At 34.4% G+C, this 23,232-nt stretch overlaps 1 protein-coding gene across 2 annotated transcripts; it reads right to left on the reverse strand.

Annotated features, from left to right (window-relative positions):
* Positions 1–525: 525 nt before the first annotated feature.
* LOC126840375 (protein patched) lies at positions 526–22,429 on the reverse strand. Of its 2 annotated transcripts, none has more exons than XM_050576058.1 (15): positions 22,199–22,429; positions 10,723–10,915; positions 10,432–10,639; positions 10,282–10,351; positions 9,919–10,016; positions 9,727–9,844; positions 9,551–9,643; positions 5,693–5,814; positions 5,304–5,589; positions 5,059–5,217; positions 2,974–4,680; positions 2,682–2,821; positions 2,503–2,602; positions 2,113–2,415; positions 526–2,027 (listed from the first exon to the last, which is right to left on the reverse strand). In XM_050576058.1, exons 1-15 carry the CDS (start codon positions 22,265–22,267, stop codon positions 1,722–1,724), a joined length of 3,972 nt encoding a protein of 1,323 aa, XP_050432015.1. In that variant the 5' UTR covers positions 22,268–22,429; the 3' UTR covers positions 526–1,721. The 2 variants fall into 2 exon arrangements, with proteins under 2 accessions (XP_050432015.1, XP_050432014.1); XM_050576057.1 differs by lacking the exon at positions 22,199–22,429 and adding an exon at positions 13,651–14,273.
* Between the last annotated feature and the right edge of the window lie 803 nt (positions 22,430–23,232).

Here is a 23,232-nt window from a genome sequence, read left to right on the forward strand (position 1 = left end):
ATAGATTTATTATCTATTATAATAAATATAATAATATTTTTACCTGCATACAATGATTTTGTGTTCATAATTTTTTATTAAAGAATGAGTTTTGGCATTTATTATAATTATTATACAAAGACCAACGAAACAATTTTCAGTTCTGGAAGTTGACACGGGACTGGCGCTAGTAGTATAATTTTCATTGAAGACGTTACAACTAGCGCCCGTTCCGTGCCAAAGTACAGAACTGCAAATTGTATCGGTGGGCAATCTAAAATTTATAATAAATGGTTTTAGGAAAGAGTTAGTAAGGTCAAAAATCATGATATATCGAGTCTTACATTTGAATACAGTTTTGTCCATTTCTACTCCAAATCGACCTGCCGTAAGATTTAGTATGGCAATATAATTTCATTGCATTTAAGCCGCTCTTATACAATTCAGTCAAAAATAACTCGGTAAAAATCCGTAAAAATAAGTTGAAAAAATAAAACAAACAGCTCCATTAAATATTAACATAGACCTTTGGTTATATTTTATAAACTACATTTTTTTCTTCTCTTTTTATACAAAAGTGTGTACATTTTTTAAAAATAAATACAAAATAAATAAGATTTTTAAGAACTATAATGGAAATGTGAAAACGTCCAATTAATGGTACAAAATTGTATTGGAATTTATATATTTATACAAAAAAAAATTTATATATTCAAAGAAAAATATCTATGTCGATATAATATTCGCACACAAATTTTTTTTTTTGTGCTTACTCTCGTGTTGGGTTATTATGGACTGTGACTTGATAAAATTGTTTCTATAGAAATGATTTGAAATGTTTGGAGCACAAAATGTAATATATAATATTACATTGTATATTTAACATAATACAAGGAATGTGTATTGTGTGTGATTAAAATTAAATACAAATTTTAATATCTATGTAGTTGATAGTAAAAAAAAAAAAAACAAAAATAATAAAACGATAATTAGGAACGATATACACATTACGCATTTATATAATATAATATATATTTCTTAATAAACATTATATTTATTTATCGTTGAAATAATAATCGTTTGTTGAATTTTACTGTGACCGATTAAACTAGTATATAAAATAATAATAAATAAATAAAATAATGCAATTTTTTTTTTTAATGTTAAGTTGACTAGATTATTTGAAGCTTAACAAAAATGTAACTTGGACCGTGCATCGTATTTTAATAGCAAAATAGTTAGGTTCCATAATACAAAAATAATATAAGAAACTTGCCGGAAGGGGGTAGGGTAGGGTTCTCCTAATATAATATAGAAATTTCAGTGGAGGATAAAGAAAATATATCCTCGATTACTTAATAAATAATAATAATAATAATAATAATTGAACCGTTTAAAAACGTATTTGGTTAAAACATAAAAAATAGAGCAGTTATACAAAACAAATAAGTCTTATCAAGACTATACTCATCAATTTTCAGTCTTTTAGAGCTTACAACAAAGAGAGCTATATCTGATAATACACAACTATCTTTGAAATAAAACCTAACCGCGATACAATAATAATGATGAAAGTATTATAATTATAATAATAATAATAAATAAATTTTTGAGCATTTTTACTAGATGAAATGGATAAGAATTTTGGCGAATTCGTTATACATTAAAAAAAAAATATGTATATAATAAAAATAAATAAACAAAACAAAACAAATTGCACGAGGAGTTTGTCATACATTATCTCAGTACCGAGAGGAGTTTGAATGATGGCGTTTGTGCCGTTTCGACGACTGACGATTGCTGCCGTGATGGTGTTTCGACTTGTGGATACGTGGCTGAGCAGCGGCGCTCATCACGTTGCCGTCTAGCTCCAACTCGAACTTGGCAGTTACTATGCACCTGGTCGGGGCAGAGGTCTGATTCGAATTGGAAGTGGAAAGCGCGGGCTGTGCAGCAATTCTTTGTTGGGGCGCATCGTCTTCGGAGCTGCTGTCGGTACTACAGCATTCGGACCGGAGAGACGGGGACGGAGACCGCGATAAAGACATCTAAAATGGAAAAAAATTGCAATAAGCGGTGAGTACAATACATTACAAAATAGTACAACAACTGTGGTGTTAGTCTCCTCCTTACTTGTGATTTGGATCTTTCCAGTTGAGCCATCGATGCGGAATGATACGAACCGGATTCTTCGGCAATGGTAGAAAGCGATCCGTCCCTGGGTGCAAAGTGTAGTCCGTGTAACTTTGACGACCCAGTGTTGTTTTGCTGTTGCTGGTGATGATGCTTGTGGTGGTGTTGTTGTTGGTGACCGTGATGCGACCGTGACGACAGCGGCGGTGGCACCGATTGTCTAACGCTCGTGTAACGAGCCCGCTTCTTAATCGGTTCTGGCGACGGTGTACTTATTCGGTCTGCGTACTTCAGCGGTTTTATCTGTTTGGTAAATGGGAACAACATTTATTAACGTGAATCACATAACATCATATTACATAAATATTTTTAAATATATTGTTTTATTACCTCTGGTGGCGGTCCAAACATAGAAAGGAACACTGGTAAACAAATAAGCCCGTTGAATAGACCGAAAACCGTTTTCGCCGTTAATAAAAGAAAATATGATCTGTAAGGAACATAATTTCATGTTAGACACAGTGTACGAATTAAATCGTTTTTTAATTTTTTAATGTTGACTACTTTACCTAGAAACATAGTTGTTTTGGAAAACCAACATTATGACGGCTATGATAAGAGTAGCGCCGGATTGAAGGACCATTTTGGACATGTGATCTACCGACAAATGAGTCCTTCTGTGTCTGTTGCCAATACTAGTGACAAAACTCTGTTGAAGATAAAAAAAAACAAATTAATTAATTTAATTTAATAAAATACAACAATATGAGAAAACTTCAGGTTAGGTCAGAGTTTGGAGGCGAGGATGATTTTTTTAGGACAAGTTAGGTTTGAATGATAGATATTGTAAGTGGTACTCACCAGGCAAAGGTGAATGGTAAACGTCACGCCAGTACCGACGGTGCCGATCAACAGTACTACGGGTATGGCGCTAAATTTGATGTCGGCAAATCCCATGAATCCCAGTATTTGGATGACCAACACGACCGACATGAACGACGATATGAGGGCGGCGCGGACGTTGCACAGGAACAAACCGCCAATGAGGAACAGAAAGAGGAACGCGAACGCCATGGCCACGCACAGGTACTGCCGTAGCTCTTGGTACTGTTCCCAATAGACGAACGGTATGCCCGACGGGTAGTTGGGCAGCCCTCGTTCGTCGTACTGCTTGCATATGCCACGCACGGTCGATATGAACTTGGTGATGACCGTCGTGTCGTACAGGTAGCTCGCGTAGAACGGCATCTGCGCGTAGATAATTGGCGACGACTTGACTATTTGCAAATCGTAATCGTTGGCCACGTGCGTCCACCGCCTGGGTTCGGGTCTGATGTTGGCCTGCGAAGCGCCGTACGCCAGTATGTCGTTGGACGCCCAGGCGGTCAACAGGTTGTAAAAAGTCTCTTCGTTAATGATACCGTTCTCGTCGACCAGTCGGGCTGTCGACGCCAGCGATTTGTCGATTGGGTTGTCGCTGTTACCTGTCTGCACCAAAAGCTTGTAACCCAATATGCCGTTCTCGGTCGCGCACGTATCCCAACCCTCTTGGCTTATGCACTTCTTCTGCCAGTCCTTGTCGAACGCTTTCTGCAATCCCAGCAGCCATTCCTTGAACAAAGTCAGCCACATCTGGGGTAACCCGCCGTTGTCGTTCTTCAGAATGTTGGGCACCCGCATGAACGCGTCGTGGTACTCGTACAGCAACTTTTGATTAGTCGGATACTCAAAGTCGCCTCTGGTGACAGCGTACATGTTGTAAAAGCCGAACATCTGCCCGTACGTGCCCAGGAACTTTTGTTCGTTGGTACCGTTGGGCACCATTTCGGGTAGGGTCAGCCCGGCTTGTATTCTGGTGATGCCCCACGCGCTGACACCCAGAACGACAAGAAACGACAGGATGACCCGAATCCGGCACGAACCGGTCGTCAGGTATTGCACGTATTTCCGGGCAATGTCCCGCGGCGTCCATTCGCAACAATGTGTCTTGGCGGTGGCCGCCGACGGCATGTTGTCTTCGCAGTCCGAATTGGCGTCTCTGAAGTCTTTCAGTAGGAAATTCGAAGTCGCCGCCGCCGCCGGCGTAAACGCTACCGGCTTTTTGCCCAACTGCCGCATTTGTCCGTCGATGGTGCTGTCGGCCACGCCAACCATTGGCTGTTTAGTGTTGTTGAAAAACGGCCATTGCAAATCTTCGGACGGGAAACAACAGAATATGTCGATCCTGGCACTCCGCCGCCGGCGCACGTCGAAGCTGATCAGTGACGTCACGCCGAAAAGCGTGGTGGCCAACACGAATGCCACCAAAATGGCCACTTGCAGGCAAAACGCTCGCAAAGCGGGAATCGGCACCACGGCGGCCGTCATGAATGTGGAAATCGTGATCAGTGACGTCATGAGTATGCTAGTTCCCGCCGACTTGAGCACCATTCCCACTTGTTTTTTACCCATGTGACCGCTGTATTTCTGTGTAACGCGGTCGAACCCGTGGCTCGAAACCCGTTTGTAGCTGAACATCAACAAGAACATGTTGTTCACTCCCAAGGCGGACGCGATCGATATGACCACCTGTAATCACAACATTACATACATTACGCACTTTTATACAGCGATATGACGTGTTGTCCGGATTTGAGGTCAGAGAATAATCCAAAACCCAACAAGTAAAATATATGATGGGTTAGGATGGAGCAGAAAAAATATAAATTTTTTATTTTTCAGTTTTAAAGTATTTTTTAGAACTGTTATAGATATTCTAAATAAATTAAAAATCACAACTCATTAAATTAAGAAAGATAAAACATATTTTCAAGGTCGCTTATTGAGACCCCAACGCAACTTTTTTTTAGTATGGTACAATTGAAATCTTAGCCTAACATTTTTGTTCTATGTCCTCGGATTTTGAAAGCTATACAATTTTATAGTGTTAAGAAGCATAATACTTACGGCTATGGTGGCCGAATGTATTTGAATTCCTATGAGACAGCAAAACGCTATTCCGGATGCTATCGACAACACTACCAATGCAAGACCGAACAGCCCGATGATGAGTTGTGATCTGACGGCGTCGAATAGATTTATTTGCATTATGCTAACGTAAATAACCTGAAAATTGAATATTCATTATTAAAATACACCGCACTACGATTTTATCCATTATAATTAAAAACATTTTTTTTAAAAAACCTCACCATAATTAAACAACCAATGTAGATCAATTTGGGATCTAAAAAATCGTATTGGCTGAGCAAATCGTTCAACAACATTGTTGAAAAAGTGAAAAAATTGTAGGGCGCCATTGTCGAGTTTTTCAACACTTTTTTCACTTCCTCGTTAAATTTTTTTTGCCAAGTCTTCAACACCAAAGCGGCTTTTTCTTGATCCCACGAAAAGTGTAGCACTTTATAGCTTTGCGACCAAAATTCGTACAGTTCTTTTTCGCCCATCAATTGCAAAACGGACTGAAGTGCATCGGCTCTAAAAAAAAAAACAAATATTTTGGTCAGGTTTGGTAAGGTTGTTTTGGGTTTCGATGGGGCCGGGTCAAGTAAACGCGACTGCTGTTGAAATGGATAATTACTTTTGAATGTAGCCGGTCTTGTTTTGAACGATACCGCCCAACAGTAACTCCTTCGGCCAGTGCATGTACTTGCTGGCGAAACCTCGACAGCCGTTGGCCAACTCGGCTCCTATATCTGGTATCTAAACAAAAATCAATCGACACTATAACTAACGGTGTTTGGTTTTTAAATTCCCACTATAATAATAAGTATTAGTACCTATAAAAACGCTTTTAAAAATTGTTCAAGAGTTTTCATAAGGAATAGACACATCTATTATGTTATCTACTAATCCACGACAATCGTTTGATGCTATTATTTATTAACAACCCGTGTATTGTGCTTGACGCCTTAATGAAAACGTCCGGTCGAGGGACGGAAAACAAGTGTTTTGTTTAATGAAATTTAAAACACCCACTTCTGTGTCTACATGGCATTGTTCCTGGTCTATAATAATCTAAATCCGTCGCTCACCCTCGAGCATCGCCCGTATAATATACAACTCAACTCATACCTTATACGGCGAGGATGTGGGTACAGGAAACGTGGGGCGTCAACGTCCCTTTCTATATAGTAAAGCCTTCATAGAGAAACCAGCAACATTTTAATTAGACTTATGGTATTTCGTCTTAACCCAATATAGCATAATACTGCCGAGTTGTGAAATATGTGAGGTTAGGTTAGGTCGGGGGAGAATGTGAGAAACAGCCCCCCCGCCATGTTTGCTTATAAACGAAAATGGGTTAGGTTGGGTTACAAACATTCGTACATTTTTCACCACCCCTCTTGTGGAAAGGCAAAGTTAAAATTAGGTGAACGAATATTATAGTGTTCCAGATGGTGCCTTTTCCGTTAAATACAAGCCAGCATCGTCCAGACGTGATTATAGGTTTTTCAATAAAAAGAGATACATAAAAATAATACATTTTATTTTGTAACCGTCGTGCGGTATTTTTTTTATACTTTCTCTCCCTATTGTAGACTATTTGAACAACAAGAGATGTATTGTGTCTGTGTCTCTAACGTTCTCATAAAGTTGTCGTTAAAGAAGTAGTATGGGTCCTCGCAAAGAATTTAAGGAGGTCCACAATAAGTCTTATGGGGCGATGAGGGCGACCACTAGAAAATGGCTACAAAATATCAATAGCGACGGAAATTGCTCCTTGCAAATTTCTATAGTTCTTACAATACAATATCACTTTATTGTGGCCGACAGACGGTCTATGTGTGATATACATAATATACATTCATCGATGTAACTTAATCTGACTTATAATATAATGTGAAATACCGCCACATTTGTGACATGTGGCCCATTCATTGAGAGGTATTACCTGCGGCGGCGGCGGCTGCGGCTGCGGCCTTATACATAAGACCCTTCAAGAATGTGACTCCAAGTCAGCAGGTGAACACCATCGCCGCCGCCTCCGCCTTATAAGCGAGCAAACAATTTTGGATATTTTTTTTCTGCGGCCATTTATATTGCACGCCGTTACAAGGGGCCGAAACACGTAAAAATTATTATTATTATTACGATCAGGTAAAGTTACGGGTTAGTGTTACGGGACGACGACATTGGGGGCAGTATTCTGAGAACACATCAACAAAATAATATATAATAATATAATGACGCGAGGATGAAGCTGTTCAGGTTTCATTGCACACACACACACACGAGGCCCAAAAAGAGATGTGGAGACCTCCCATGAAGTAGAGGCCGGCGCTGAGTTGCCATTTACACACAGAGAACGCGAGACCGCTCTCCTATACTCTACACGCATTCACACAAACGCCAAAAACATTTTCAAAAAAATATATAAATTGATAATAACACATGTATTTTGATTTACCGTTAACGATATTTACAAAATATACACATTATTATTATAATAATGATATTAAGTAGCGGATGTCCAGAAGAAAACAAATTTACGTTGACGACGACAATTGTTTTTTTTTTTTTTTTAATACATTTTTCAACAAATTAGACCACCGACATCGAGATAGACCACCAGAGTTCGAAAAAATCGAAAGTATATTCGAACTTGCATTGCACACATACAACTATAGACAATTCGCAAAATAAAAATTTATACAGTAAGGGAAAAATAAAAATAATAATATATAAGGGTCGTCAAGTGACAACCAAACTTATTTTAAACAAAACAAATGTTGAATAGCCAAAATTTCTGTTTTAAAAAATCAATCCAAAAGTGATATTTTTACAATGACAACTTTCACTATTGACTAAATTACCTAATAAATAATTTAATTTGATGTTTTTCGGGAAAATACTCAGTAAACATAATTATATATTAATAGCATTATCAAAAAATAATTTAAAAATATTATCAAACAAAAATGTCTAGTCAAAAAAGGTATATAAAATATTTTTTTACGGAATGTTTTTGTAACTTTCTGTAAAATATCTTAATACATTTTTTGATTAGCATAAATATATTTTTAAATATTTCGTTAGATTTTATTCATTTTGAAGAAAAAAAAATGTATTCATGAAAATGACTATTAAATTACTACAAAAAATGTTCAAATATTTGTATTATCATTGATATAACTGTATTGGTATAATATTTTAATTTTTTTTTCTCCTGGGGTTTTCCTACAATTAATAGAAAAATAAAATAAAAAACGCTTAGGAAATAATTTATTTAAATCCATTCGAGCTGCACGTAAACATGATAGGAGCGCGCAAACGCTTACAATTTTTTTTTGTAATATAGTAATAAAAATGTATGGTGAAATTGGTGTTTTTTTTTTTTATGCGAAGGAATGCTTGGGTGCTGTGCATTGTGTATGGCCCAAGGCCTATTACCTTATGACCATAATGAAGGCATCACCGACCGAGAGAATGATGGCTCCAGAGTGTGGCGTGTGTGGTCTCTCTTCTCCGGGTTCATCGGTATGAATATATATATATATATCTATACACACTTCAATTATTACCCTGGGTATGGAGATAGAAAGGAAAAAAAAAAAAGTGGGAGCAGACCGAACCAACGAGCGAGAGAGTCTGGTTGTGTGTGTGTTCGGCTATGACAAGACATGAATAGGCACCGGCCAACACAATGCCTCCCAAGAGGTCTTTGTTATGCAAATAAGTCAAACATAGATGTTGTCTGGGGGGGCCTAAATGATACATATTGGCTAGGTATACACCGTCTAACACACACACACAAACATACATATATATATATATATATAAACACAAGATTTATATAGGGAAAAAACGATACAAAAACAAATATACACTATACTAGGAAATCATACGCAACTCGTATTACCTACTACTTTACCTTTTCAAGAGTGAGAAAATGACCTACATTAAAAAAAAAAACCAACTAACCGATGATTAAATTCAGGTAATTTTATGAATAAATTTTCTTATCCAATACATTTTTTTGCGCGCGTTTGTACATAAAACTCAAATTTTCGGGTATAAACACTATCAATTTTCTAGGTTGAATCAATTAAAATTCGAGGGTATGTGTTTTTTTTTTTTGTTCAATCTGTCTAATCGTTAACTAATGCGCAAATACATGCAATTCACTTAGAAAAAAAAATTGCAATTCCCATTTTACCTCCCAAGCGTTGTTTACCTCCCATCGCGATGTAATTACACCCGTTTATGGCTTATTCTTACATAAAAAAATGTTTCTATAGATAATATAATGATAATTTATAGTCAGTCATATTATTATTATATATACGACAGTTAATTGCACCTAAGCTGCGATGCAAATCGCACGCCCGTACCAGACAAACAGGTTCAATTATTTAATGACAACAAAAAAAGTCCTCTATGGGGTTGTGCAATGTAATTATTATTGTTTTACTATACAGCGAAAAACGGTACTCACTTTTTTGGTTTTTTTGTTTGGCGAAGTCTCTGGGCAGTCTGGGTCGTCCGGGTCTAAACACAGTTTCTCTTGATAACCTGAATTTATTCCAGCCTTAAAAAAAAATACAAATAGAAATCAATTATTGTATTTTACAAACTACTTACGACTAATGACCGATAATAAACAACACTTACTCGTTTCATATAAGTCTCGAGCATGTCGAACGGGAAGTTAGTGTCGCCCATGGCTTTGATCGACTTCATTAGGCTTTGGGGATTTAAATTGGTCCACTTAATGCCGTTGCCGACACCGCTACAAACGGAACAAATAAATAAATAAATATCGTTGCTATTTTTTTTTTTTAGCGTAAATTTGATTTTACTCACGGAACGGTCACGGGATTTTCCGGGCCGAGTAGTTTAGAACCTTCCCAGAAACAATCCAATGGGGTAATTATTTCACAAGGCATCATATTTTCAAAAATCTAAAACAGTCATGCAAAACAGGAGTGAGCAGGGTAAAAACTAGGGGTTTCAAGCTATACAATATAAATTCCAGTAAAACCCATATCTCCGGGTAAATAACAAACATTTGCTGGGCTTAAAAATTCCTGCTAGTTGTTATTGGCCAACTATATTATGCTATTTACCAAAAAAATATGAGATTTCATAAACTTTTTTTTGTTTGGGAGGGGGGATTTTTGCCAATTTTGACAACGGCAATCTTAGCAATACACATATTATACTTACAGTATCTATATAGTGGACTTCGAAGTCCGGAGGACTCGGCGATACGCAAATATCTTTAAGACTCCATGTCCTGTTTATAAAAAAAAAAAAAAAATCAATTAATTAGGTCAACTTGAGTAAATTATAATAAGTCAGTGGAAGTGTACTTACACGTCGAACAGGTTGACGGTGACATGAGACGCAGCTCTGAGGAGCTGCAGGTGAGCGAGCAAGGCTTTTCTGTGGAGAAGCCGCTGCTGAGGCACTTCCGGGGATGTGGCCTCTTTGGCCGTTTGCGTGACCAACAAATGAATAACGCTTTCCGTCTCGCCCAACGCCGATTCCGAATAACGCAATTCCGTTTCCAGACGTCCTCCCGCTGTAAAAATCCACCGCAAAAAATTGTTATTTCCTGTCCAAACAATAATTTTAGACATATTTAAAAAAAAACACAACGCTTACACTCAACCCATAGCTGATCGAACTGCGAGCTTCTGTCGAAGGCTTTGAATCCGGCCAACAGCACTCCGAGGCACAGCAACAAGGGTAGAAAGAACACATGGGTTTTGCGATGGATGGACCGGCCCAATCGCTCCAAGCACTTTTGTTCCCAAGCTCTGAACCGTACAGCGCATAGACGCCCTACAGCTTTGCCCTGTTGATTAAACATAGTGGTTGCGGTTAGGAAAATAATTATAATACAATCATTTTTGTTTAATACTTTTAAATGGCCGAGATCAAATATTTAAACAATTCGCAAAACACCGGTTATGTTTTTTTGATACACCAATAAAACCCATATCTTCAGGTAAATACCAAACATCTTATGCGTTTAAACCAACATTGATTTTATAAAAGCATATGAATAAATATTTTAATACATTTTTCAAATGGATATGTGTAGAATAAGAAATGAGCACATAGGGAGTATGTTTATGATTTACGCCAAGAGTAAAATAATGTAAAACGAATTGAGATGGTTTGAACATGTTGAAAAAAGAGAAAATAACAAAAAAGTAAAACAAATTAGAGAAATTACGGTAGAGGCATTTAGAGATTCTAAAAAAGAAGTAGGAGAATTATATTAAACACTTTTATTCAAACACAATTTTAAAACATAAAAATTCATTTATATGAACGTTTGTCGAAGACAAATATAACGTATTATTTAAATACATGTAGTAAAAATATAGTAAAAACGGTATACAAACCTAGACAAATATTTGTACGGTATATTTTAAGTATAATATTTAATTTCTACTATCTGGGTTCACGTAGAAATTATATACCTACTTCTAAAATATGTAAATAGTATTTACCAATATTTTCAAAACGTTTTAGACCATATTTTGGCAGTAAGTAAATCAAATGTAATTACATAAATATTTCGAAATTATAAATAACTATTATATTTAAACGGGTTCCATTAATCCGCAAAAAAAGTTAAGACAATTTTATATTGTGCGGAGGACAGCAATTCGCAATGCTTTCCAAACGGGAAATACAACATTCTATTGACTACGCATTATTATAATATATTTTTTGTTAAGTCCATATAATCTATGATCGACATATTTTGGAAAATATATTTCCATGATTAATAAAATTGGTTTAGGCTCGATCGTTATTTATAAAAATAGTATACAGTTGGAAATTTGTTATAATATGATTATAATATTACAAGTAGAAACGTCAGACAACCGACGTTTTTCTAAACTATTCTTAAGTAAAACGGCGGCGATAAAAATGTAATTACACGTGAACGCGTTGCTATGCCGAGAAAAAAGAAAAAAGGGACACTCGGATAAAGATGTCCTGTAGAGTATGAGAACCACTGTTCCGCGATCAGTGGGAGCAATGTGCCAGCTGGATGTTACTTCCTTAATGCGTTTGTACGTATATGTGTGTGTGTGTGTGTGTATACAATATACATATAATATATATGGGGACCACATTGTGTTGTGTGAAGTCATGAGGACCACCCAGACACCTCAATCGCAGGGAAAGAAAGACCGGGGCTTGGTTGCAACATATAATCATTCCTGGTAGCAACGGGTCGCCCCGATGCACTGCGTGTAATAGAATTAATATAAAAAAAAAATGTTTTAAGGCGTACAAAACGCTTAGAAAAAAAAAAGAGTAGTATTTATCTTCTTGAAAGGTTATGAACTATATAAGAACATATGGCGTTTGAGTTAATTTAACGCATTTTTTGAAAAATTAGTTTTAACGGATTTTTTACTTTTAAACGTACGCGTACCGTGTACGGTCAATTATTTAAAGCAAAATTACCTTCCCTCACACTGCACATCACAACAATTTAGAAATAATAATATTTTATTACGCGTGAAACTGATACTTAGAAAGTTATATTGCAACATTAGATTTTCTGCCAACGATATGATCTTAAACCCATTTTGAACAATATTGATGAATATTATTGAAATATTTTAGAAAATTACAATATTATTGTATGAGCATTCAAAACTAAAATTATGAGATAACACCTATAAAGTATTTGTTTATTTTTGATCGCGTTTTCGCGAAATTCAATTATTTAAAAATACTGAATATATTTTTTTTTTTGTTAGGGATACATAGGTACATATAAAATAATCTAAAACAGTTAGGTGTATCTATAACAGGCACAGAATTTACAAAATATCCAAGATTTTACAATAAGAAAATATCATAATCACATGTCAATACGAAACATTTCTTGTTTTATTTTATATAACTATAAACCCATATAATAAGTACCTAATCAGTATACTTAATAATTTCAGATTTGTGTTCAAGGGACGAGTACCATAAACTACCCAGACAGTAAAGCACAATGTTAATGTTTTAATCGTATTAAAACATGTTTTTGATCGTTAATAGTTGTATTCATGTTTTATACGGTTAGTAAATCAAATTAAAATTCCTTCTCTTCCTTAATTGAACGCGCGTTGTGACGGTAAAATGTGTTTATTAATTTTTTTTCTTCTATTTTTTTTTTTTTTACCTACAGAGTGTTTTGAATACAAGGATTTTAGGGTATACGCGGTGTCCCGGTAAACGGTTAACAATCGTTTGTCGGAAGTTTTATCATTTTCAAAGGTACCTACACGTGTTTAATGAAGCGGTTACTATAACGTGCTGAATACAAAGGTTATAATATTCACTACAACTCATAATATAAGGAAAAACGTCGAGCAATTTCGGTGGAATAATAAAAAGTCGGTATTCGCTCAGTGTGGGAGGTCTACGATATCTTTTTTTTTTTTGGCAAGCCCAAAATTCATACAAACCGTTTAATCGTTCGAACCCTAACTTCATGAAATCATCAATGTACCGCGATATAGCTGAAAACACTATCTATACATTATCTATTAAAATGATGTGTACCTTTTCGATTTGTCTACGTGCGACTTGTGCATCTTGAAAAGTGGTCCTCACGTACAAGTCCAGTACAACGTGGTCGACCATATCTCCACTGCATCACTTTTAATCGAATGTATCCTCATTAGGAAATAATGATTTTGAATAATAACCGTAGATCATATAAAACGTAAACGACTGTTTTTTGTTTTGTTTTGAAAACGATTGACAGTCGACCGGCACACACTGTACAATAAATAGTTAGTAGAACAACCAAAAACCGCCGAACTTAGCGAGACGACTTCGAAGACTTTTCTTAAAAACAAAAAACAGAAATTCTAACGTTGTAATATTTACAAGTTAAAAACAACAAAAAAATCACTGTGGCGGGCAAACTATATAGATAATATTTTCCTCGGTAGGTAACGAATAGCGGCTTGACGTACTCGCATACACACAAGACACATACGAACACACGCGTCAACTTAATTAAAAAATAATAACACTATAGTAAAGGTAATTTCATATGTAAATGAATACTGTATAACATGATATTATGATATACTAGAGTGATATTAATAATTTGGACATAACGACTGTGCGACGACGTGTCGTGGGCGCGCGGAATGCGATTACTGACTGTGGCTACAAACTACTAGTGCGAGGACGAATAAGAACGGGAGAAGATTTCCTGTGCCAGGCGTATCGAGATTGTGCCGCGAGGGGGCAGATGGCCGAAATTCTCCCACTCAACGACCGTTGATGCAGTGTCGCCGCCGATACGGTAATTATGGTGCGCGCCATAAAAACATCGTGCGGCTGCTATAGTGATGGGAATCCGAAAATCAGGATGGCCGGATCATTAAAAAATACGCTATTTGAGCCACTTAAAAATCGTATAATTAATTAAATACTATTATAATATCAAGATGTGTACCTAAGTAAAATTTGTCGATACAATTTTTTTTTAAAAAACTTAAATTTGTCTATAAAATGCTTTCGAATTTCAACAAATCCAAAAGCGGTTTATCTTATTGGTGTTTTGTTTTATTTTTACATAATTGCAAAAGAAATTTTACTTAGGTACACAGCTTTATATTGTAAATTTTTTTATGATTTTTAAGTAGCTTAAATAGCGGTTTTTTGTGAAAATCCGGATTTTCGGATCCCCATCACTAGCGGCTACCACCCGTTGTACAACTATAATAATATTATTATAATTTATGGAAAATGAAAAGATTAATTTTAGTATAATTTAAAAAAAACGAGCGCCGCATGAAACCAACTGATTTCTCTAAATAGTGGCCAAAGTTGGCCATTTTGTTGAAATATTTTTAATAATCTGCATCTTTAATGTCAAGCAAAAATTAAAGTTTACATTTATAAGAAGATTTTTTATTGGTTATTCTATTTTTTTATTAGATTATCACAGCCACAATAATGTGTCTAAATATATATTTCTTACCCCAACATTGTCACGCAGAACCCTTTTACTTGGTCCACGATGGTTTGAGACTGAAAACATCCAAATTATCAAATGTGTAGAATACAATATTTCTAAGGGGTGATTTTTTTTATAAATTGAAAGGGTTTCCTAATATTTTACGAACAAAAACCTACTTTTTAAATAGGCATATCTAAACACATTACCAAAAACAAATCTGAAAATTCGTCAACGACAGCCGTTAGAAATATTTACAACGATTATAATTTTTTATTTCATAGAACTATATAAAAAATACACGTGTGAAATTAGTGTGGAAGATGAGCTAGCTGCAGTTCGTACTTAAAATATATAATAATATTATAATTTATTCAACCCCGAATTGAAACCAGTAGAAATTCAAAAAAAAATCTATTAACGGTTTAAACCTCGGCTCTATTAAATTTGGACCACCTACAGAAAATATATTTTTATATTTTAAAACTAAAGTAAAAATAAGTTCAGCTTATTTTTGATTAATGTAAGAACATAATAGATCCCTAAAAAAATACAAAATAGATCTTTTAAATGGTATATTTTTTTAGCTTTGATACGAAGCTGATGTGGTATTGTTTTTACACTGATGTGTTTTTTTTGTGTCTGTGAGCACTATACTATTCTTTAGATTTTTACTAATAAACTATATTTTATTATAAAAAAAGGTAACAATAAGAATATTGTTTATGACCTGTATTGTATTAAAAATTATAGTTAACAATTAAATATAAACAATAAATATAATCAAGGTTATCGCTAAGATAATGCAAATACACCACCATAATCACAATAATGGTTGTAACTAAAAAATAATTATAATAAGTTTTAAACATTATATAAAAATTGTTTTTAAGATTTGATCGAAGCCCTCGATGAAAAACCTTAAAATATAGGTACATAATAACAATTAAATTTCTTTTAAAATATATTATTGAGGTTACTCCAACCTTTTTAATATAACATAATCTATTCAAAATTGCTATTTAAAAAAAAAATATTTAAATACTCCCAAATTGGTTGATTTTTTAAAATGTTAAATTTCATTAAAATAAAATGTTTTTTTCCATACAATTCTAAACATATTCTGAAGTATGTCATATACACATAAGCTAAATATTCCTCTTTTTTAATCTCTAATAGGCAAAAATAACCTAGTATATTTAGTTATCTTATATACAAATCATTTTTTTATGATACCTATAAAGGGTTGCATTAAAAATAATAAATTTGATAACTCATTAAAATTTTATTGACCAATCACGGGCAAACAAATTAGGCTAAAGGAACCCTTAAACGTCTATTGGGTCATTAAACGTTAGTGATTAATTTAGTTTAAAAATATATATAGGCTGACCACGCGAGGTTATACAATTTAAACGAAAAGTAATAGGTATGATTGTAATTTTAATTATTTTTCTATGTGTTTCTATAATTCATTAGTTTACCTACAATGTATTTTCTTTAGCTAAACCATGGCCCGAGTAAATTGGATTATGCGTAGTCAGGGTTTTACACTAAAACATTGGGGGGGGGGGAACTAATATCCTCCTGAGGTAATGTAATTTAATTTTAAGAATTAAACATTTTTTTAATTTTTGATAGAAGGATTTCGGACACTTGGCTCAACTTTAACTCTCAATTCTAATAAATGACACGCTGCGGACACCGTGCAAAACGCGGTATGACTTGGACGGACGGATATGAAAAAAAAAACAAAAAGAAAAAAAAAAGTTTTGATATTCTTATGGTCCGGTTCACCGGTTCGGATGATAAATACGCGTCGTCGTTGTCGGCGATAGTGTGTGTGTGTGTGTGTGCGTGCCGCCGCCGTGGCCGTTTGTGTGTACGTGGGGCCAACGGACCGTGTCAAATGTACCGCTTTTGACGTAGGATAGCCGCCGCCGCCCAGCCGCAGCCGATATAAATTCTTGAATTTTTCTACCGTCCGCCCGTCATTCATTGTCAGCATATAAATACGGTGTATACGGTAATTTGTGATTGTCCGTTTCCAGTCATTAGGACCGACGGCACCGGGACCCACAACGTCTATATATATATATATACAGCATCACACACACACACACACATATATATATATATATATATATATAAAGTGTTTGTGATGTTGGTAGACCGAATGCCATCTCCTTCTCCATTTCTTCGCCTCCTCTCTTCGCCCTCCTCCACAAACATAAAACGTATATTTTGCCGTGTGCTCTATACGGACACGTTTTATCATAATAATAATAATAATAGTAATAATGATAATAGAAAATAATACGGTATACGTTTATTAAACGCGCGTAATGTGACCACGGCCATAATTGAAAGCCGACGGTGGTAGTGTAGGGGCGGTTCCAAAAAAAGAAAAATAATAATAATAATTTGTATGCATAGATAATGGGTGGTGTATAGAATATAATATGTATCAACTTACATCAAGTCGCTCTGCCGCCGCAGCCGCTTCGGGTGCGGCTGACTGCGGGCAACCGAATTGATTAACGCTGTGGTTCGTAGGGACCTATACGGCTATATAATATACATTGTTGTATGTAGTCTGGGTTTGAGGTCGCTTCAGTATATACACATATGGGAGGAGGAGTAACTGTTACATTTTCAGAATAATTTTCTATGTTAATGAAAAAAATAAACATTAAACCTGGATATTTTCTAAGTAGATTATAATTATTATTTTTTAAAACCAGCATATGATTTTTTTGCTCCCTAACCTGCGGCCGATAAGTTATCGGCTTATAAAATACACTAGATCGATTTCCAGCGGCAAAAGTACAGAGTTGCTGAAGCGGGAAGCCTCTAGTGTATCTAGTGTCAGTAACGAAACTAGCAAGGGGCGGTGATATTTGACGTTATGGCTCCCAAGTAAAGAAGAAAAGTATAAAGTTATAAATAATTCTGTCGTTTGCAACTTTCCCTATGGACTAAAAATATTACAACTGTAATTGAAAGTCTTGTAATTAAAAAAATAACAAAGATGCGATTAAAAATTATTTGTAAAAAATAAAATTATTCAATCGTGATCATATGACATATTTTATTGAGCACGAGAGTAATTTATAATATATATACATTATTATATATTTTTTTTTTAAGTATGACCAATTATAGTTCTATAGCACCGCGATACCGATGGACCTGTAATTCCACGGTTATTGGTCTTCGAGATCAATAAATTATCAACGGTCGATTAATTCAGTACTGTAATGGAAATTATTATTCTTAAAGTGCAATAAAACTGTCAAATATTCGGTTACGATGAATACATCAATTTGATTTACAGTTTATGAACGATTGCGGGTCGGACGTTGGTAAATAAATATCATAATATTATTAAATAGATTACGTGTACACGATAACATTACTATACTATTTTTTTTTTCTATAAAGAGATTAATAATTATTATTGTTGTACATTTTTCGTTAACGGGCCGTAACAAAATATATTAACCAAATCCGTAAAAAACCGTTAAAATAAAAATGTTAACGCTCGGTTCATTGAAGACTAATGCAGGAGTAAAACGTTTCACGTTGAAAATAATAATGATATAATACATTATATTATATTGTAGCGTTTTTTTTTCTAGCTTGAAATTGAATATACCTACATGTGAGATTAGAGATTAGGTTTTTGAAGCTTTCTCATATGTCTTGTAGATGTTTTTTTTTTTTTAACGGGGGACGATTGTAATCAGATATTAGTTTATTTCTCACGAATGCATAAAATAATAATATAAGCTAGCAAGCTTGAATGGTTTTAAATTTATCTTCTCGATTACACAATACTACATTCTATAAATAGACTAGAGAGTTCAATCATTATGCCAGTGAAATAGTCATTATAATACATTTTTTCGCTAAGAAAATAAGTCCAAAGTCTGTCCTCAAAAAATGCGAAATAAAAATAAAAAATGTCTCGATTTTCTAGGGGAGTGTGAATTATAGTAATAATATAAGTTAATAATAGTAATAAATCATAAACAAAAATTAATGAATCTTTTTTTGCATACATTGGGGTATTCGTAATTTGTAAAAAAAATTTCATAAAAAAAAAACCGTTTTAAAAAACCCCAAAATGTAAGTTATTATTTTGCTGCCTTCGGCGAGTAGCTTTTAAATATGATGCTGTATTTTTATAAATTAATTATACATGTGTCGGAGTAACTTCAGGTGAAATAACTCTAAGTGTATAATTTTGTTTAATATAGGCACATAATAATTGTTGAACAAAGGGTTTAGCCATATGATTTACGTGCTCTTCCGTTAAAGAAATATATAAATAAATAATAAATGTATAGAATTATAAAAAAGCCTCCTCAAATTGTTTCATGTTTCATGTTTCATGTAAAATGTTTTGTGACTGCAAAAATGGTAAATTAAAATACTTAATTATATGACACATAAATAAAAATTTGATAAGAGAATTGTTTTATTAAGAGTTTAACTCCCCTTCGCCCAATGAAAGTTCTGCCTATGGCTTAAGGAAAAGTAGTGGCAAAGGATAATATAAATGGTTCATTTTAAAAGGGCGTTAAACCACCTATTAAGGAATAGAGTATAAATAATTTCTCAAGAAAACTTAAAGCTTAAATTTGTATGTATATATCTATATGTAGATGCATCTATATAAAAAAAAATGTTATTTTCAACTTTTATAACGCATTCAGGCTCTATTTTGGTGCGGTTTTTGTACCAAACTATGTTTCGTTAGTTGCACATTTTTTGGAGGTTAAAACAGCTGTGAAGTGACACTCAAGAGTTTAACATTTAAGTTTATAATAATGTGAATGGGCTGTAATCTACCCTTTGAGTAACTTGGGGAGGGGCTAACATATTTATACTGAAATAAGGGCTTAGTCTTCTTTTCTAAGTTAACATAAGTAAACCTATGAATATACATTTCTTAGTCGGGAACAATTTGCAAAAATATAATAGTTAAGATGTCAAAATTATATATTGTACAAGCGGAAATGTAGTTCGCATCGACGGTGTAAACTGGTGGTCTGGGGTAAGATAGAGAGACAGATAGAAACGGAGAGAGATGATTATATTTCCTATGGGAATTTATATATATATATATTTCTATAGATATATAATCAAGGGTGATCATCGTGTGTGGTCTTTCCGATAAACGAACGCTGGTATAGATTTCTGGTAGCCGATGCCGTCCCGCTGATGGTGGCGCCGATCTTTATTTACATTTTCCCTCCCCTCCTCTCTCCTCTCCAATACAACAAGATATATATATATATATATATATTATCTTGTCCGTACATTATTATCATTAAAAAACCGGCTAATATAATGTAATGTATAGTTTAATAGACTTATATAAATTTTCAGAATGCGCGAATGCGACGCGACAGACGGGCGATCATAATATTTATGAAATATAATGCAATTTTAATTGATTTTTCAACAAATTACCATAATAATCGTACTTGGGCATATTATGGCTTTGGAATATAAAAAAAAGCTGTGTACTAACATGCTAATAATTGTTTTACACATTTTTTATTTTTCTTAAAATTCAACGTCGTTTTGTTACATTGCCGACAATTATTATTGTCGGACAATCGGCATTTAAATACGACATGAGATATCTTAATATTATAATATTTTATAATATATAAGGAATAATATCTTATTTAAACTCCAGGAGGACCGATCTGCCCACACATTGTATTATTATTATTATTATGTGGTCAACGAGGGCCCCCGTTGATATTCGACCTAGCCAAGTATGTATTTATTTGGGTTATTTCCATTGCTTACATATTAGTATGGGAAAAATGTATGTTCACAATACAAATTTCTGTGCGCGTAAACGTTTCTCTTGTGTACACAATAGAGTTTTTAACGTGGAGATAAATTCCTTAACACCGTTAAACAAGCAAAATACGCCCTTTTGACGATTTTTACATCATACCTATCAGCAATTTATAACTATCCATCCTCAAACTGGTCGTAAGCCTTAAAAGATTTACCATACTAAAAAATATTATAATTATAATTAACTTTACATGAAAGTACTACATTTTTCGATTATCTTGTAACAAATACAGTATTATTTTAGCTTTGAAGATAACCAGTTGAGAAACACCCTAAAGAATAATTCATAAAAAAAAAAACTTTTACTTAATACGATTATTGTGTTTGCAGTGATTTATGTTGATATTTTTATCTAAATCTAAATTTTTCTTTGATAGATAAGTTAAGATAAATTGAAAGTTTAACCAAAATTTTCTGCTAAAGCCAAATCTCCTATTATGTATTCAATCCGAAATAGAAAATATATATTTTTAAAAAGCTACTGTGTGTAGTTTTCATGTACCCTTCAATTACTATTGTTATTTGGCTCAACAAAACATAAATAATTAGAAATTCGGTTATAACTGAACAGGGCATAACCCTACAGGGTAGTGAAGTCTTAGGTTTTTTCAAGTTTCTTAAACATCAATAACAACCCGTCATTAGATATTTATTGTGTAAGTCAATTGTTGTTCAAGCACTAATATGCAGCAATAATTAAAAACGTCTTCATTATCCTCGAGTTAGGTAGGTCAGGTAATTTATTAATAAGGGGAGGGGGTAGCCTTAATTTTGTTTTGTGTTTAAGAATTACAACTTTTGTTAAGTATTCTAACTATATCGAAGTGATTGCGCTAAGGTGGGGACTATTGATAGGGCGACTTCTGAACGAAATTGAAAATTTGATTTGTTTTGGTAGTAAAACATACATACAAATACCGAACAAGTTAGCAACGAAAAGAAGACATGCGGCGGATACATCCAAAGATTGTCAAGTTAATAACATTTTAATTCGCTAAAGCAATCATAAAATACATTTGATGTACTCAGTGATCAAATTTCAATAACATTCTAAATAGATAGCTTCTATTAAAATTTTACTTCCCTGTAATGAAAAAAAAAAATGTGGGTAATTTACTTGATTTTAATTTCAATTACTTATGATCAACAATGGACTTTTGAGACTTTTATTGTGACTCTTAAAAAAAAATGACTTGATAAGTTGATGACATAATATGTAATTTGTAAAAAAAAAAAACTGTGACTTACTCGTTCGATGCGGTGCTTTAAAAGCGATTCCAGTAGATGTTTGTAGTATTCGCCAGGTAACAGCAGCATGTCTTGTGTTAGCACCGGTTCGCGCCTAATACGGTCGAGCACACGTCACGTGTCACAAACATCGGACGAACAATCGTTTGCCGCAAATGCTCCATGGTCAATTGTCACGTCTACACTGTGTAGGTATCACTCGCCGGCTATAGCTGAAACGCGATTCGGTGTGAGCAGCACGCCGTCGTTTGGCGGTTACAAACGGTGCCGGGCACGCGGTATTACTCACTCATGTCGGCGGGCGGACCCGCAGCGCGCCAACCGGCCGTTAGCGTTGGCGGCGCCGAGCACAGCAATGGGTTCGGTACTTCGGCGACCTCGAATACTATAGAAATACTATAGACAATTTTCTATTATTGCACTTACACACAAACTTATAAGCAAATGTTTTATCAACCAAAACGGCTGTTGGGCCGAACAATCGTGTAAGACCGGCCTAATATTAACCCTGATAAGCGAAACGAACGTAGGGGGCTTACCACTCCCCCCCCCCAAGTACTCCTAAAGCTCACCTACATGTTTTTACATTTTTATCTCTAAAAAATATACATACCTATCGTGCGTCACCACAGTTGAGAACATAAAAGAAATATGTTTCAAGATCTGTCTATCCTAAACTGTCCATAAGCATTGTCCGCATATTTCAAGTAGGTACGACATATTTAATCATTACTTATATCTTCGGCAACGTGTGACAGAAGATGTTTAACTCTTTAATCATTAACATCTTAAATAAGATCCCCCGTGACTCATGACAGATTATTATTATTATCATGAGTTATAAATTTATCTAAATTTATAATTAAAAAAGTCGCTTTCACAAACATAAATATTGAAGAATTATTGACATGATTTCAGCTAAAAAGTAACAAATGCTTTTAGTATAACCGTTCAATAATTTGTTAAATAGATGGACTATTTCGTTAAGGGGGCTCCATACAGACCATTTTTAAAGAGTTTTGTTTAGGCAATAT

Source organism: Adelges cooleyi, unplaced genomic scaffold (genome assembly GCF_023614345.1).
Source record: "Adelges cooleyi isolate 19-005CV unplaced genomic scaffold, UGA_ACOO_1.1 ACOO_flye_CR_arks_rails_tigmint_CR_PRNA_376, whole genome shotgun sequence".
In the NCBI taxonomy this organism is placed as follows: Eukaryota; Metazoa; Arthropoda; class Insecta; order Hemiptera; family Adelgidae; genus Adelges; species Adelges cooleyi.